The 16129-nt window shown below is 61.6% G+C and overlaps 1 protein-coding gene across 1 annotated transcript; it reads right to left on the bottom strand.

Moving 5' to 3' along the window:
* Positions 1 to 2255: 2255 nt before the first annotated feature.
* Positions 2256 to 8952, bottom strand: LOC128839664 (uncharacterized). Its single transcript, XM_054032858.1, has 8 exons — positions 8894 to 8952; positions 7747 to 8146; positions 6263 to 6340; positions 5380 to 5433; positions 5249 to 5296; positions 5091 to 5153; positions 4498 to 4647; positions 2256 to 2738 (listed from the first exon to the last, which is right to left on the bottom strand). Exons 2-8 carry the CDS (start codon positions 8081 to 8083, stop codon positions 2404 to 2406), a joined length of 1065 nt encoding a protein of 354 aa, XP_053888833.1. The 5' UTR covers positions 8084 to 8146; positions 8894 to 8952; the 3' UTR covers positions 2256 to 2403.
* Between the last annotated feature and the right edge of the window lie 7177 nt (positions 8953 to 16129).

Genomic DNA, 16129 nt, shown 5'->3' with positions numbered 1-16129 from the left:
CTGGTTCAGGCTCCCTGGGGGCTAGTGACGTCTGGCAGGTATAAATGGTACTCGCTTTCCTGAGCAGTGCATGCTGGGACCCGGGTACCTGTTCTCATGAGCCTGGATCACTTTCCAGACTGAAAGGACGCTAGGAAAGGGTTAATCTATGCAGATGCTACTACTACAAAACTGTATTAAGTAAAGGCTGGGGCTCAGAGTGAGGGCTGGGCTCTGTTCCTTACCCTCGGCAAGTCACTTCTCTGCTCTCTGCCTCAGTTTCCCACCTGTAAAATGGGGCCAGTGACACTGACCTCCCTCCCAGGCAGGGGGTGAAGCCAAACTCCCACTGATCTCACGTATCAAGGTCTCTCCTCCAACTCACCCTGTGCAGGGTGCTACTGGGATGGGAATAGCTGCTTTTACAAACCAACACTAACCAGGCCCACCTCCTTCAGCACTGCCCTGCCAGAGCTCCCCTGGAGAGCCAGCGGGGGAGAGGAAGTTAGACGTGGGCCTGGGCTCCTGCCCCTAGGGCACAGGGAGGCTACGGCGAGTTAGCCTGTAGCGTGAGATATCCCGTGAGGCCTGATCCCTGCCCCACAGTGCCTAGAAAGGCTCCCCCTGGTCCATCAAGGATAACGCCCTGCTCTCGTGCCCAGCATCAATCAGTGTTCCTGACATGCCAGCAACAGGTGCCAAACCCACACCAGCGCAGCCTGCCCTGTGGTTCCCAACCCTACGACTGCCCAGAGCGTTACCTCATGCTTTGCCACTATTGCCAGGGGGATGGGATGGGACCCCCCCAATTCCGCCTCCCAGCCTTACTGATGAACTCGGGGCCCCAGAGCACACGATGCTGGACGGTTGCTCAGGTAGGGCAGGCCCGTGGCATCTGTGGAATCCCTGCTCACAGCAAGACTCGCTGCCGGGGAGGCTGCACGTCACTGGCCTGGAAAAGAACTAGAGCCCCTGCAGGACACTTCTGCAGCGGGTCTCTGTGGGGCGGTGCCTGCCCTCGTGCAGCGGGTCTCTGCGTGGGCAGGGCCCTTGGCTTGGGGAAGGGGTTAGGATACTACCAGAGCTATGTAAATAATCAGCATCAGTGACGCTAGAGGAAGCTGATGCCCAACTCAGTAAGATGTAGGGGAAAAAGGGGAAGGGAAACAAGATTCAAACCTGGTGCTTTGCCAGCCGGGGGTGCTGCTCCCACCTCGGCTGCAGTCTGCTCAGAGCCAGATCCTAAGGCCTAGAGATCTTGCATTACTGTAGCCCCTTGGTCATGGCCCAGGACCCAGAGCGTGAGGTGCTGTACAAACAACCCATTTCCCCCTCTGCCAGGAAGTCGGGTGCAGCTGCTCCTGGCGGGTTACTCTCCAGGGCCTTCTCCGCTTGGTTTCATACATTCCTAGCCACACGGTTTCCCTCGGGGTGGGCCTGGCCACTCAGCCTAGAGGGGCCGTCCTGTGTCTGCGGCCGTCCAGGCAGCAGGAGGGCCGCAGCCAGTGCTAGGTGCTGTTTTCTCTGAACGGTCGGACGGGACAGAGCTGTTGGGGGAGGGAGATGGTAGCTAACAGCTGCCTTTCACTGGGCTTTGTCCTGCAATAAAGGTTACCAAGAGCTGCCAAGGGGAGAGGTGCTTTTTGGGGGGGCTGGGGTCGTTCTTGCCTGACTGAAATGCCACCCCTCGGATCTCTGGCCTGGCTTTCCCTGCCCGGCCCCACGCTCCTCTGCAGGAGTGTAGGGGGCTCCCTGGGTCCCAGCACAAAGACAAGCAGGGGCTGAGGCAAGGCTGGGGGTTGGGGGCAGCGTGAGGACAGAGCCCACAGCGAGGGCTCCTGGGCAGCTGCAGGCCTCCGCCAAGGAGCTGCCATGCCAGGGACGCCCCAGCTACAAGGGTGCTTTCCCTTTGCCAGCCCCGGGGCCGCTCCCCTCACCGGCCCTGCCCTTGGCAGGCTAGTCTAGCGTCCAATCCATTCCTGCTCCTCTGGCCTGAAGGAGAGTCCAAGGCCCAGGCCAGTCCTTCAGCCAGCCTCTCCAGAGCTGCAGGTCCCTGTCCCCAGGGCCACACAGCCCCGTGCTGGGCTGCCCTCCGTGCGCTGCTTGGGCTGGGACCTCCCCCTTGCCAGCCTGGCCTGGCTCCTCTCCTTCGGGACTGGAGAAGGCTCCCTCAGTGGTCTGGCTCAGGGGGTTCCCTCCCGAGGGAGAAAGGGCAGAGGGTCCCACAGGGCGGGGCGTGCCGGGGGGGTGGTAATTATTTTACTAGTTTAAAAAAAACCCTTTATTAAAAAAATTAAAAATGTCCAAAATATCTGGGGGTCTTTGCTAGAAAGCTCTGTAAAATCCTCCAGCGCTGTACATGTTTACAAAGGGGGCAGTGGCCCCCCAGCACCTGCGGTGTGCACCGAGTCTCTGCAGGGGCTCTCACGGGGGGGCCAGCCGGTGGGGGCGGAATCCGGAGGCGGATGACCCCACCGGCTCCGCTTTGTGGTAGGGGGAATTGGGCGAGCGGGGCCCCCTGGGCAGGAGGGGGGGCGTGTGGCTGAGCGGGGTGGGCAGGCTGGCGGAGCGGGCGTGAGCCTGGAGCAGCAGCTCGTGCAGGGTCTCACCCACCTGCACCAGGCTGTCGGAGATGAGGTGGAGGTGGGCGATGGTGTCGCTGGCCAGGCTCTCCAGCAGCACCTGCTGCTGCTGCGAGGTGCGGAGGATCTGCACCAGGAGGTGATGCATGGTCTGGAGCAGGCTCACCACGCTGGGGCCTGCAATGAGACAGCGCCAGGGTGAGCGAGCAGCCCCCCGCATCCCTGCCCCCCAGCGCCACGGGGCAGCCCCCCCGCATCCCTGCCCCCCAGCGCCATGCGGCAGCCCCCCCCGCATCCCTGCCCCCCCAGCGCCACGGGGCAGCCCCCCCGCATCCCTGCCCCCCAGCGCCATGGGGCAGCCCCCCCCGCATCCCTGCCCCCCAGCGCCACAGGGCAGTCCCCCCGCATCCCTGCCCCCCAGCGCCACGGGGCAGCCCCCCCCGCATCTCTGCCCCCCTGCGACATGGGGCAGCCCCCCGCATCCCTGCCCCCCAGTGCCATGAGGCAGCCCCCCGCATCCCTGCCCCCCAGCGCCATGGGGCAGCCCCCCCCGCATCCCTGCCCCCCCAGCGCCATGGGGCAGCCTCGCCCCGCATCCCTGCCCCCCAGCACCACGGGGCAGCCCCCCCGCATCCCTGCCCCCCCAGCGCCACGGGGCAGCCCCCCCCCGCATCCCTGCCCCCCCAGCGCCACGGGGCAGCCCCCTGCATCCCTGCCCCCCAGCGCCACGGGGCAGCCCCCCCGCATCCCTGCCCCCCAGCGCCACGCGGCAGCCCCCCCCCCGCATCCCTGCCCCCCCAGCGCCACGGGGCAGCCCCCCCGCATCCCTGCCCCCCAGCGCCATGGGGCAGCCCCCCCCCCGCATCCCTGCCCCCCCAGTGCCACGAGGCAGCCCCCCGCATCCCTGCCCCCCAGTGCCACGGGGCAGCCCCCCCCGCATCCCTGCCCCCCCAGCGCCATGGGGCAGCCCCCCCGCATCCCTGCCCCCCAGCGCCATGGGGCAGCCCCCCGCATCCCTGCCCCCCAGCGCCATGGGGCAGCCCCCCCGCATCGTTGCCCCCCCAGCGCCATGGGGAAGCCTCGCCCCACATCCCTGCCCCCCCAGCGCCATGGGTCAGTCCCCCGCATCCCTGCCCCCCAGTGCCACGGGGCAGCCCCCCCCGCATCCCTGCCCCCCCAGCGCCACGAGGCAGCCCCCCTGCATCCCTGCCCCCCCAGCACCACGAGGCAGCCCCCCCCGCATCCCTGCCCCCCAGCGCCACGGGGCAGCTCCCCGCATCCCTGCCCCCCCAGCGCCACGGGGCAGCCCCCCCCCTGCATCCCTTCCCCCCAGCGCCATGGGGCAGCCCCCCCGCATCCCTGCCCCACCTGCGCCATGGGGCAGCCTCCCCCCGCATCCCTCCCCCACCAGTGCCATGGGGCAGGAGGTGACATGCAGATTGCTGCGCCTCTCCCTGACAACACAGGGGCAGCATGCACAACCCCCCCCCGCATCTCCCTCCCCCTGCCACCAGCATCAAGGGTCCCTTCCATCCAGATCCCGGGAGAAGGAGCGGCCCGGCGCGGCCCTGCTCCTGCGAGAGGCGTGGGGGGAGCTAGCGGGAGAAGTGCCCTGGGGGCAGGGCGGGGCTAGAGCCCGGTCTCGGTGGCCTCTCCGGTTTGTGCCGGGGCAGTCAGCGCTCACTGCAATACTGGGTCTGTACTAGACTGAGCCCCAGCCAACTCGTTGCACACTGGGGATGGCCCTGGATGGTACCAAGGTGGCCAATCAGGAGCAAAGGGCCAGAGATGTCCGCCGGGGTGGGCACAGCCCAGAGAGTGGCTCCTAATTGCACGGCTCAGGGCTGAGATGAACCAGTGCGGGGCGCCCACGGGGCTTGGCCGGCTCAGGGCTGGGGTGGGGGCCAGTGGGACGGGTGTGATGGGGGAACTGTACCTTGCAGGTCTGTAGCTGAGGCCTGGTCACCCAGCAGGGGGTGCTCACCGCCAGGTGTTGTCTCAGGTGAGCCTTGGTCTCCGACGGTGACTGGCAGCGCCCGCTCCCCTGCTCCCTGCCCCGCGGGCACCTGGCACTCCACAGGAGAATCTGTGCAGTTCGCAGAGGGAGTCAATCACCATTCCACATGGGGAGAGAGCAAGTCTCCCTTAGTCAGGCCCCCGAACCCCCTGCTCAACAAGCCCCCCTCCATCCCCACTGACCCCAAGGCCACGTACCCACTAGCCAACCACCACGGCGCCACAGTAACCTCAGCGTCTCACACAGTCACCAGCCGTGTGACCAGCCAGCCACGTGGCACCAAGTGAGCCAAAGGACCACCAAGTTCTGGCAGGGCAGAGCCCAGCCGCTCACACAGCTCCAGGGCGCTCAGCACTCATTAGCTGGGTCTGGCAGCCCCAAACCCCAGCTGAGCCACCCCCAGCAAGTGGCCCCGGGCTCGACACCTAACCCCATCCTGGGCAGGACACAGGCGCCCGCCCCAGCAGCCTGCCCCGCCGGAGCACATGGGGAGAAGCAGCGAGGTCTCTTACCAGCCTCCCGTTCCGCACTCTCCTGCTTCAGTGGCGGGAAGGCAGCGAGGGCCGGGTGGAAGTCTGCAAGGAGAGTAGAGGCTGCGTGTAAGAGGTGGCGCTGTCCCAGTCCCAGGGGGGTGAGCAAAGGATTGTGGAGCAGGCAGTGGTGTACTTACCAAGGGTGGGGAGGGGAGCGAACGGGGGCCCGGTGTCTGCAATGAGAACTAGAACAGAATGAAGGTCATCAGAACCCTCTACTCACAGGGCTGGGAGTTTGCTGGGCGAAGGAGTGTAAAGAAAGTCTTACTTGGCACAGGAGAGGGAGCTGTCTGCCCCTGGGATGCCGCGTCCATGTGAGCTGCTGGGAGAGATCAGAGAGAAGAGAGGCCCAGCCTGACGGGGGCTGCAGAGAGAACACAACCAGCGCGGGGTCTGGAACGCCCTAGTCACAGCTCCACAGACCCCTGCAGGGTCTCAAGCATTTTACAAGCTATATACAAAAGCAGGAGTCACTCACCCACCACTGTAATGCAGCCACCTCTGGGGTGGAACGTAGCAGCTGTTTAACAGCGCACAGCAACACTACACAACAGTTTAGGACAGGAAGTGAAGGAGAATCCCACATCCACTTGAAACTGCAGGGGGAATTTAGGGAGACAGAAGGTAATTATCCAATATGGAATCTAGCCGGGACAGCAGGGTTCACACCCTGACTTGTGAGAAGTGTGGTGGGATCTTTAACGGCCAAGACCTCTATGTTATGTCTCTTGCAAGGACTGTCTGTTGCTCCAAGAGCACAGTGCCCCCTGATGGAGCATTGGGTCAGTACAAGCGATGGACATGTCACCACCCAGCCACAGACAGCTGGTCCTGGTGCCTCTGACGCGGGCGACCCACTGCTCACATTCTAGGGGGCAGCTGCATGGTCTTCTTGTGAAATGGACTCACCCTCCCCCAGCTGATGTTATTACTGGGTTACTTACTACCCACCTAGGGCCAGATCAAGCCAGCGCCCCTTAAAGTGCAATGGCCCCATATCCCGTTCCACACACCCCAGAGTCAGCCCCCCGCGGGGCGGCCTGGAGCCAGAGTCTGAGCCAGGCAGGCCCCAAGGTTTCCCTTCCCTGTTGTCACACCCCAGACGGCCTGGCTCCGTTTCCCAGGAGCCTGGCGGGCCGAGCGGTACTTACGGCTCACCGGCTCGCTCTTGGTGCACAGCCCCAGTGCAGACGGTGGCCTGCCCGGGATTTCCGTGTGGAGGATGTGCCCTGCACATGGGAAAGGAAAGGGCATCACAGTGCAGTGGGAGCAGGCTGGGGGGAAAGACCCATGTGGCGTGACACACTCATCTTCCAGGAGCAGCTGCGGGCTCCCAGGCAGCGACCTGCCCGCTGGATCAGCACCACCTCTGAACACAAGAGCCAGCGTCACCAGCCAAACGCACCTAGGGGCACCATTCGGGGGGCGGGCCCCAGCCACAGGACCGTACAGCCACACAGAGCAGCATGCTTGGCTCTGGGCCCGCACTAGCCAAACGAGCTAGAGCAAAGGGCCAGCACCGCAGGAGTGTGGGGCAGAGCACAGCTGGGGGGCTGGCAGAACAGGTGGGGGGTGCAGGAGCCAAGAACATGCTTGGGGCTGGGGCGGGAATGGCAGAGAGGGAACACTCCGCAGGGAGGGGAGGAACAAGAGCGCGTCCCCCCTCCATCTGGGGACAGCAACGCACTCCAGTCCCACAGGACCCTCGCAGCCCTGTCCCCGGCCCCTCAGGCGCTAGCGCTGCTCCAGGGCTGGGGCAGGACGCAGTCCCTGCTGCCCCATGGCATCCCTATGCCCCACGGGTACCTGGTGAGGATGGAGGCTGGGCCTCGAGCCGTGGCCTCCGCTTCCCGGGAGGTAACTTCACCAGGTCTGGAAAGGAAAGGCAGCTCGGCCCAGGGCAGGGAATGACTGAGCCAGCAAAGCCACCTGGCAATGGGAACCGCAGCCGCCCGTCTGTGCCAGCGTCAGCCTCCATTCTCAGCCTGTGCACGACAGCCCCAGGACACCCCCTGCCCCAGGACAGGAGAGGCCACAGCCCAGCACCTCGGAGACGCGGAGGGGCCGTTCCTGCAGCAGGGAGCAGGGACCGTGGCTGCCGAGTGCAGCTGGGCCAACACCAGGAGTGGCAGAAGGTGTTTAAGGCCCGGCTTGACAAAGCCCTGGCTGGGGTGATTGGGGATTGAATCATAGAAGATCAGGGTTGGAAGGGACCTCAGGAGGTATCTAGTCCAACCCCCTGCTCAGAGCAGGACCAATTCCCAACTAAATCATCCCAGCCAGGGCTTTGTCAAGCCGGGCCTTAAAAACCTCCAAGGAAGGATTGGTCCTGCTTTGAGCAGGGGGTTGGACTAGATACCTCCTGAGGTCCCTCCCAACCCGGATATTCTATGATTCTAAGGTCCCTAAAAGTGGGGGAGGCCACGGGCACCTGAACCAGGGCCGGTGCAACCAATTAGGTGACCTAGGTGGTCGCCTAGGGCACTAGCATTTGGGGGGCGCCATTTTCTTTGGCAGCGACCGCGGCGGCCGGATCTTCGGCCACCCCGGTCGCTGCCGGCATTTAGGCAGAGGGAGCTGGGGCAGTGGAGCGTGGGGAGGGCCGTCGCTTGCCCAGGGCCCCGGGGCCCCTTACCTGGGAGGCGCCGCTCCCCGAAGACGGGCCGTCCTGCCGCCTTCCAGATCTTTTCCATGGCCTTGTAGTGCGGGGGCACGCGTGGCGAGTGGCCGCCAGCCTGCTGGCAGGTCTCCCACTCCGAGTAGAAGGCCTGCTTGAGCGCCTTCCACTTGGAGCGGCACTGCGGCACGTTGCGGCTGTAGCCAGCGGCTGCCAGCCCCTGGGAGATCGCCCGCCACAGGGCCTCGTTGGGCCGGGACGTGGAGGCCATCAGGAGCGTCACCTCCCCGGAGCCCTTGATGAGAGCCAGGAGGCAGCTGATCTCTTGCTGGGTCCAGGCTCGTCCCCTAGGCATCGTTCACGGGCCGGGGTCTGGGTGCCGGCCCCTGTGCCGCCCGGGGGTCCTCGGGAAGGGCACCTGCCGAGACCAGAGACGCCCTTCAGGCAGCTGGTGGGGAGAGCGCAAGCCCTGCCCCAACCCCATCGCAGGGACCCCCCCACTGGACCCCCAGGCTGGGCCTCCCCATCGCAGGGACCCCCCACTGGATCCCCAGGCTGGCTGGGCCGCCCCATCGCAGGGACCCCCCACTGGACCCCCAGGCTGGGCCGCCCCATCGCAGGCCCCCCCCTCCCACTGGATCCCCAGGCTGGCTGGGCCGCCCCATCGCAGGGACCCCCCACTGGATCCCCAGGCTGGGCCACCCCATCGCAGGGACCCCCCCCCCACTGGACCCCCAGGCTGGGCCGCCCCATCGCAGGGCCCCCCCACTGGGACACCCCATTGCCCCCTCGCACCCTTTGCCCCTGTCCACGGGTGGCTGGGATGCCCTAAGATGGGACCCGACCCCCCTGAACTGACCCCTGGGCTGCCCCATCGCTGAGACCCGGCTGCCCCCGAACCCGACCCCCACCCCCGGGCTGCCCCATCGCTGGGACCCGGCTCCCCCCGAACCCGACCCCCACCCCCGGGCTGCCCCATCGCTGGGACCCGGCTCCCCCCGGACCCGACCCCCACCCCCGGGCTGCCCCATCGCAGGGACCCGCTCCCCCCGGACCCGACCCCCACCCCCGGGCTGCCCCATCGCAGGGACCCGCTCCCCCCGGACCCGACCCCCACCCCCGGGCTGCCCCATCGCAGGGACCCGCCCCGCTCCCAGCCCCGCACCCGAGCGCCGCCCGCAGCCCCGGCTGCAGCCGCCGGCCGGTCCCGGAGCCCGGAGCCCGGAGCACCACCCACCTCCCGGCCGGTCCCGCTCCGGCTCCGCCCGCCGCCCGCTGCCCCGGGCTCCGAGCATGTGCGGCCCGGCCCGGCCCGAGCGCGGGGCGCTGGGAAACGTAGTCCCGGGGCGGCCCCCAGCCTTGTCCGCCCCCGCCCCACACAGCCAGGCGGAGAGAGCTGGGCTCGGGACGGGGGGAGAGAGAGATTTGGGGATGGACAGACAGCTGGACGGGGACAGAGGGATATGGGGGCGGAGGGATGGATAGATACGGGGACAGATAGATTTGGGGATGGACGGACAGCTGGACGGGGACAGATAGATTTGGGGATGGACGGACAGCTGGACGGCGACAGATGGATATGGGGGCGGAGGGATGGATAGATACGGGGACAGATAGATATAGGGGCGGAGGGATGGATAGATACGGGGACAGATAGATATGGGGATGGATGGACAGCTGGACGGGGACAGATAGATATGGGGGCGGAGGGATGGATAGATACGGGGACAGATAGATTTGGGGATGGACGGAAAGCTGGACGGGGACAGATGGATATGGGGGCGGTGGGATGGATAGATACGGGGACAGATAGATATGGGGGCAGACGGATGGATAGATACGGGGACAGATAGATATGGGGGCAGACGGATGGATAGATACGAGGACAGATAGATTTGGGGATGGACGGACAGTTGGACGGGGACAGATGGATATGGGGGCGGAGAGATGGATATATACGGGGACAGATAGATTTGAGGATGGACAGACAGCTGGACGGGGACAGATAGATATGGGGGTGGAGGGATGGATAGATACGGGAACAGATAGATTTGGGGATGGACGGACAGCTGGACGGGGACAGATGGATATGGGGATGGACGGACAGCTGGATGGGGACAGATGGATATGGGGGTGGAGGGATGGATAGATACGGGGACAGATAGATTTGGGGATGGACAGACAGCTGGACGGGGACAGATGGATATGGGGGCGGAGGGATGGATAGATACGGGGACAGATAGATATGGGGGCGGAGGGATGGATAGATACGGGGACAGATAGATTTGGGGATGGACGGACAGCTGGACGGGGACAGATAGATTTGGGGATGGACGGACAGTTGGACGGGGACAGATGGATATGGGGGCGGAGGGATGGATAGATACGGGGACAGATAGATATGGGGGCGGAGGGATGGATAGATATGGGGACAGATAGATATGGGGATGGACGGACAGATGGACGGGGACAGATAGATATGGGGGCGGAGGGATGGATAGATATGGGGACAGATAGATTTGGGGATGGACGGAAAGCTGGACGGGGACAGATAGATTTGGGGATGGACAGACAGCTGGACGGGGACAGATGGATATGGGGGCGGTGGGATGGATAGATACGGGGACATATAGATATGGGGGCAGACGGATGGATAGATACGGGGACAGATAGATATGGGGGCAGACGGATGGATAGATACGGGGACAGATAGGTTTCAGAGTAACAGCCGTGTTAGTCTGTATCCGCAAAAAGAAGAACAGGAGTACTTGTGGCACCTTAGAGACTAACAAATTTATTAGAGCATAAGCTTTCGTGGACTACAGCCCACTTCTTCGGATGCATATAGAATGGAACATATAATGAGGAGATATATATACACACATACAGAGAGCATAAACAGGTGGGAGTTGTCTTACTAACTCTGAGAGGCCAATTAATTAAGAGAAAAAAAAAAAAAAAACTTTTGAAGTGATAATCAAGCTAGCCGAGTACAGACAGTGTGATAAGAAGTGTGAGAGTACTTACAAGGGGAGATAGTCAACGTTTGTAATGGCTCAGCCATTCCCAGTCCTTATTCAAACCGGAGTTGATTGTGTCTAGTTTGCATATCAATTCTAGCTCTGCAGTCTCTCTTTGGAGTCTGTTTTTGAAGTTTTTCTGTTGTAATATAGCCACCCGCAGGTCAAACGTTGACTATCTCCCCTTGTAAGTACTCTCACACTTCTTATCACACTGTCTGTACTCGGCTAGCTTGAATATCACTTCAAAAGTTTTTTTTTTTTTTTTTTTTTTTTCTCTTAATTAATTGGCCTCTCAGAGTTAGTAAGACAACTCCCACCTGTTCATGCTCTCTGTATGTGTGTATATATATCTCCTCATTATATGTTCCATTCTATATGCATCCGAAGAAGTGGGCTGTAGTCCACGAAAGCTTATGCTCTAATAAATTTGTTAGTCTCTAAGGTGCCACAAGTACTCCTGTTCTTCTTTTTGGGGACAGATAGATATGGGGGCAGACAGATGGATAGATACGGGGACAGATAGATTTGGGGATGGACAGACAGCTGGACGGGGACAGATAGATATGGGGGTGGAGGGATGGATAGATACGGGGACAGATAGATTTGGGGATGGACAGACAGCTGGACGGGGACAGATGGATATGGGGATGGACGGACAGCTGGACAGGGACAGATGGATATGGGGGCGGTGGGATGGATAGATACGGGGACAGATAGATATGGGGGCAGACAGATGGATAGATACGGGGACAGATAGATTTGGGGATGGACGGACAGCTGGACGGGGACAGATAGATTTGGGGATGGACGGACAGTTGGACGGGGACAGATGGATATGGGGGCGGAGGGATGGATAGATACGGGGACAGATAGATTTGGGGATGGACGGACAGCTGGACGGGGACAGATGGATATGGGGGCGGAGGGATGGATAGATACGGGGACAGATAGATATGGGGGCAGACGGATGGATAGATACGGGGACAGATAGATATGGGGGCAGACGGATGGATAGATACGGGGACAGATAGATTTGGGGATGGACGGACAGCTGGACGGGGACAGATGGATATGGGGGCGGAGGGTGTTGCGGAGTGTGGGGGAGTTAGGGCCCTGCACCCCTCTTCCCGAGATTTACTGCGACTTTCAACCAGCCAGTAAAGCAGAAGGTTTATTTAAGGACAGGAACACAGTCTCAAGCAGAGCGTGTAGGTACGACCAGACCCCCTCAATTAGGTCCCTCTGGGAGGTTCAGGGAGCTTAGACCCCAGCTTGGGGTTCCCTGCGTTGCACCACCCAGCCCCAACCGAAACTAAACTCAAAACCCCTCCCGCTGCTCCTCTCCTTTGTTCAGTCTCCCGGGCAGAAGGTGTTAATTCTCCCCACCCCCGTTCCTGGCTCAGGTTACAGCTCAGGTAGCTTCCTTTAAGGGAAGTCCCACATCCCCACTGCAACCCCCCTGCAACATTCCCAGGTTAAATTTGCCCTGCTCCCTGCTCCGTCACATCTCTCCCCCCTTTGAGACTGAACTGAGCGGGGTCACTCTGACCAGTGACCTGGGGAAGTTTAGGGCTCCCTCTCCGGGACAATGCGTCCGCTATTAGGTTGTTACGTTCCTTCACATGGACCACGTCCATGTCATAATCCTGCAGGAGCAGGCTCCATCTCAGGAGCTTGGCGTTGGCTCCTTTCATCTGGTGCAGCCAGGTTAGGGAAGAGTGGTCGGTGTGCACGGTGAAGTGACGCCCAAAGAGATATGGCTCTAGTTTTTTGAGGGCCCACACCATGGCCAGGCATTTCTTTTTGATGGCCGCGTAGTTCTGCTCCCGGGGTAGCAACTTCTTGCTCAGGTACACGATGGGGTGTCTTTTTTTCTTTTTATTCTTCTGCATTAACACCGCCCCCAGTCCTGTGTTTGAGGCGTCGGTGAACACCATAAAGGGCTTGTTAAAGTCTGGGTTTGCCAGAACTGGGCCACTGACCAGAGCCTCCTTTAGCGCCCGGAGAGCCTTCTGGCACTTCTTGGTCCAGACCACTTTGTCTGGCTTTCCCTTTTTGCACAGCTCAGTGATGGGGGCGGCTATGGAGCTAAAGTGGGGCACGAACCTCCGATAGTACCCTGCCATCCCAATAAAGGCTTGGACCTGCTTTTTGGTTTGAGGAGCGGGCCAGTCTCTGATCACCTCCACTTTGGCTGGTTCCGGCTTTAGGCAGCCGCTTCCCACCCGGTGGCCTAGGTAGGATACCTCAGCCATCCCCACCTTGCACTTCTCCGGTTTTACGGTTAGCCCAGCCTTCTGGAGTCGGTCCAGCACTTGTCTAACCTGGGATATGTGGTCCTCCCAGGTCTGGCTAAAGACACAGATGTCATCGATATACGCCCCGGCAAAACTCTCCATCCCCCTCAGTAGCTGATCCACCAGGCGCTGGAAGGTGGCCGGCGCTCCCTTGAGGCCGAAGGGCAGGGTCAGGAACTCATAGAGCCCCAGAGGGGTGGTAAAGGCCGATTTCAGCCTGGCATCTGCATCCAGCGGCACTTGCCAATAGCCCTTTGTAAGATCCATGGTGGTAAGGTACCGAGCACCTCCCAGCTTGTCTAGGAGCTTGTCCGGCCTGGGCATGGGGTAGGCATCGGCTACAGTGATGGCATTGAGCTTTCGATAGTTCACACAGAACCGGATCGACCCGTCCTTTTTGGGGACCAGCACCACCGGCGAGGCCCAAGGGCTGGAAGACGGCTGGATTACCCCCAAAGCCAGCATGTTATTGACCTTTCTTTCCAGGTTCTGAGCAGTTTTTCCTGTGGCTCGGAAGGGGGAGCATTTTATAGGCGGGTGCGATCCTGTCTGCACCCGGTGGACAGTTAGATTAGTGCGTCCAGGCTGGTTGGAAAACAGCTGCTGGTACAGATGCAGCACCCCTCCGATCTCAGCTTGCTGGGCAGGGGTTAGCCGATTAGAGAGGGGAATTGCTTCCAGGGGGAAGCCAACTTTTGTTTCAGGGAATAGATCTACTAAAGGGTCATCTCCCTGCCCCTCCCACTGTCCACACACGGCCAACACCATATTCCCCCTGTTATAATATGGCTTCATTATATTCACATGGTACACCCGGTGGTGGTGTGCCCGGTTCGACAGCTCCACCACATAGTTTACCTCGTTTAGTTGCTTGACAACCTTGAAGGGCCCTTCCCAGGCGGCCTGGAGTTTGTTTTTCCTCACGGGGATGAGGACCATCACCTGATCCCCAGTGGCGAAGGCGCGGGCCCGTGCTGTGCGGTCATACCAGACCTTCTGCTTTCTCTGGGCTCTGGCCAGATTTTCCCTGGCCAGGCCCATGAGCTCGGCAAGTCGTTCCCGGAAGGTCAGGACATACTCCACCATCGACTCTCCGTCAGGAGTAGCCTTTCCCTCCCATTCGTCTCTTATTAGGTTCAGGGGCCCCCTTACCCGCCTTCCATATAGCAGTTTGAAAGGCGAAAACCCGGTAGACTCCTGGGGTACCTCCCTGTACGCAAACAGCAGGTGAGGTAAGTACTTGTTCCAGTCCTGCGGGTGCTGATTTATAAATGTTTTCAGCATCATTTTTAGCGTCCCATTGAACCTTTTCACCAGCCCGTTGGATTGGGGGTGATATGCTGAGGCCCAGTTGTGCTGGACCCCACATTTCTCCCACAAGCACCGGTGTAGGGCCGACATGAAGTTGGACCCTTGGTCCGTCAAGACTTTCTTGGGGAACCCCACTCGGCTGAAAATGGTCAGCAGCGCATCCGCCACAGTGTCTGCTTTAATGGACGATAAGGGCACTGCCTCGGGGTAGCGGGTGGCGAAATCTACCACCACCAGGATGTATTTCTTCCCAGACCGGGTCATCTTGCTGAGAGGTTTCACTATGTCCATGGCCACCTTCTGGAAAGGCTCCTTTATGATGGGCAAAGGTCTCAATGCTGCCTTCCCCTTGTCCCGGGCCTTCCCCACCCTCTGGCACGGGTCACAGGATCGGCAGTACTGCCGGACGTTGGTGAAGACCCCGGGCCAGTAAAAGTTCTGTAGCAGCCTCTGCCTGGTGCGCCGGATTCCCTGGTGCCCTGTGAGAAGGATGTTATGGGCCAGGTACAGTAGCTTGTGGCGAAACTTCTGGGGAACCACCAGCTGCCTCCTGATCCCCCACGACTCCACTTCCCCCGGGGGAGCCCACTCTCGGTACAGGAACCCCTTCTCCCACAGGAACCTCTCCTTGCATCCTCTCCTCATGGTCTGTACCACACTGAGGTCAGCCAGGCCCCTTAGCTTCCGCAGGGAGGGGTCCTTCTGCAACTCGGCCTGGAACTCGGCGGCTGGGGAAGGGATGGGGACCTGCTCCCTTTTGTCGGCTGGGTCGGAAGCCCCAGCCACCCCGCGGACTGTCCTTGGGTGTTCCCTCCCCACCCGGGAAGGGTTCGGTGCCTCTGGTGGGACATCCTTCCCAAGGTCAGGGCGTAGTGCCCCTCGCCAGCTCTGGCTACGGGTCACGACTAAGGCGGTTTGGGGGCTGCTTGGCCAGTCCTCTAGGTCCCCCCCCATCAACACCTCAGTGGGCAAATGGTGGTGCACTCCCACGTCCTTGGGGCCCTCCTTGGCCCCCCATTTCAGGTGTACCCTCGCTACGGGAACCTTGAATGGGGTTCCGCCCACCCCGGTCAGGATTAGGAAGGTGTTGGGCACCACCCGATCTGGGGCCACCACCTCGGGCCGGGCCAGTGTCACCTCTGCGCCCGTGTCCCAGTAACCATAAACTTTCTTCCCATCCACCTCCAGGGGAACAAGGCACTCGCTCCGCAGGGACAGCCCCGCGCCAACCCTGTAAACGGAGAACTCTGAATTTGGAGCATCTGGCCCCCCAGAGAAGCTGGCCGGGGGCCCTTCTCTTTCTTGAGCAGTTGATAAGCTGCCAGCCCCTCTTGCGTGGGAAGCCTGCCCCTCGTCCGTCTGGGCCTCTACCAAGTTAACCCGGTGCGGGTTCGGTCTGCTTAGTCTGTTCTTGAGCTTGGGGCACTGGGCCCGAACGTGGCCTTTTCGGCCGCAGTAATAGCAGCTCAGGTCCCGTGGGTCCCCTCGAGCCGGTCGGTTGTCCCTGATGCTGGGCATTCCCCGTGGGAGGGGATTCCCCATTGTCACGGAGTATTGGGGGACTCAGGGCCCTGCACCCCCGGCTTCCTGCGATTCACCATGACTCTCAGCCAGCCAGTAAAGCAGAAGGTTTATTTGGATGACAGGAATACAGTCCAAGACAGGTCTTGCAGGCACAGACAACAGGGACCCCCTCAGTTAGGTCCATCTTGGGGTCCCCGGGCATCCAAGCCCAGCCCCCCTTGGGAGGTCAGAGCCATCTATGCCCCC

The sequence above is a fragment of the Malaclemys terrapin genome, chromosome 6, assembly GCF_027887155.1.
Source record: "Malaclemys terrapin pileata isolate rMalTer1 chromosome 6, rMalTer1.hap1, whole genome shotgun sequence".
Lineage (NCBI taxonomy): Eukaryota > Metazoa > Chordata > Testudines > Emydidae > Malaclemys > Malaclemys terrapin.
Note: the sequence above shows the minus strand (reverse complement) of the source record. Positions and strands in the feature narration are given on the sequence as shown.

What these genes read in the sequence shown, in the direction of transcription:
- LOC128839664 (XM_054032858.1), bottom strand. Translation starts at nt 8,083, where the DNA reads ATGCCTAGGGGACGAGCCTGGACCCAGCAAGAGATCAGCTGCCTCCTG. An exon ending in CGCTCCCCTCCCCACCCTTG is followed by an intron (nt 5,154 to 5,248) that starts GTAAGTACACCA and finishes CTCTCCTTGCAG; the next exon opens with ACTTCCACCCGGCCCTCGCT. An exon ending in GAGTGCGGAACGGGAGGCTG is followed by an intron (nt 4,648 to 5,090) that starts GTAAGAGACCTC and finishes CGAACTGCACAG; the next exon opens with ATTCTCCTGTGGAGTGCCAG.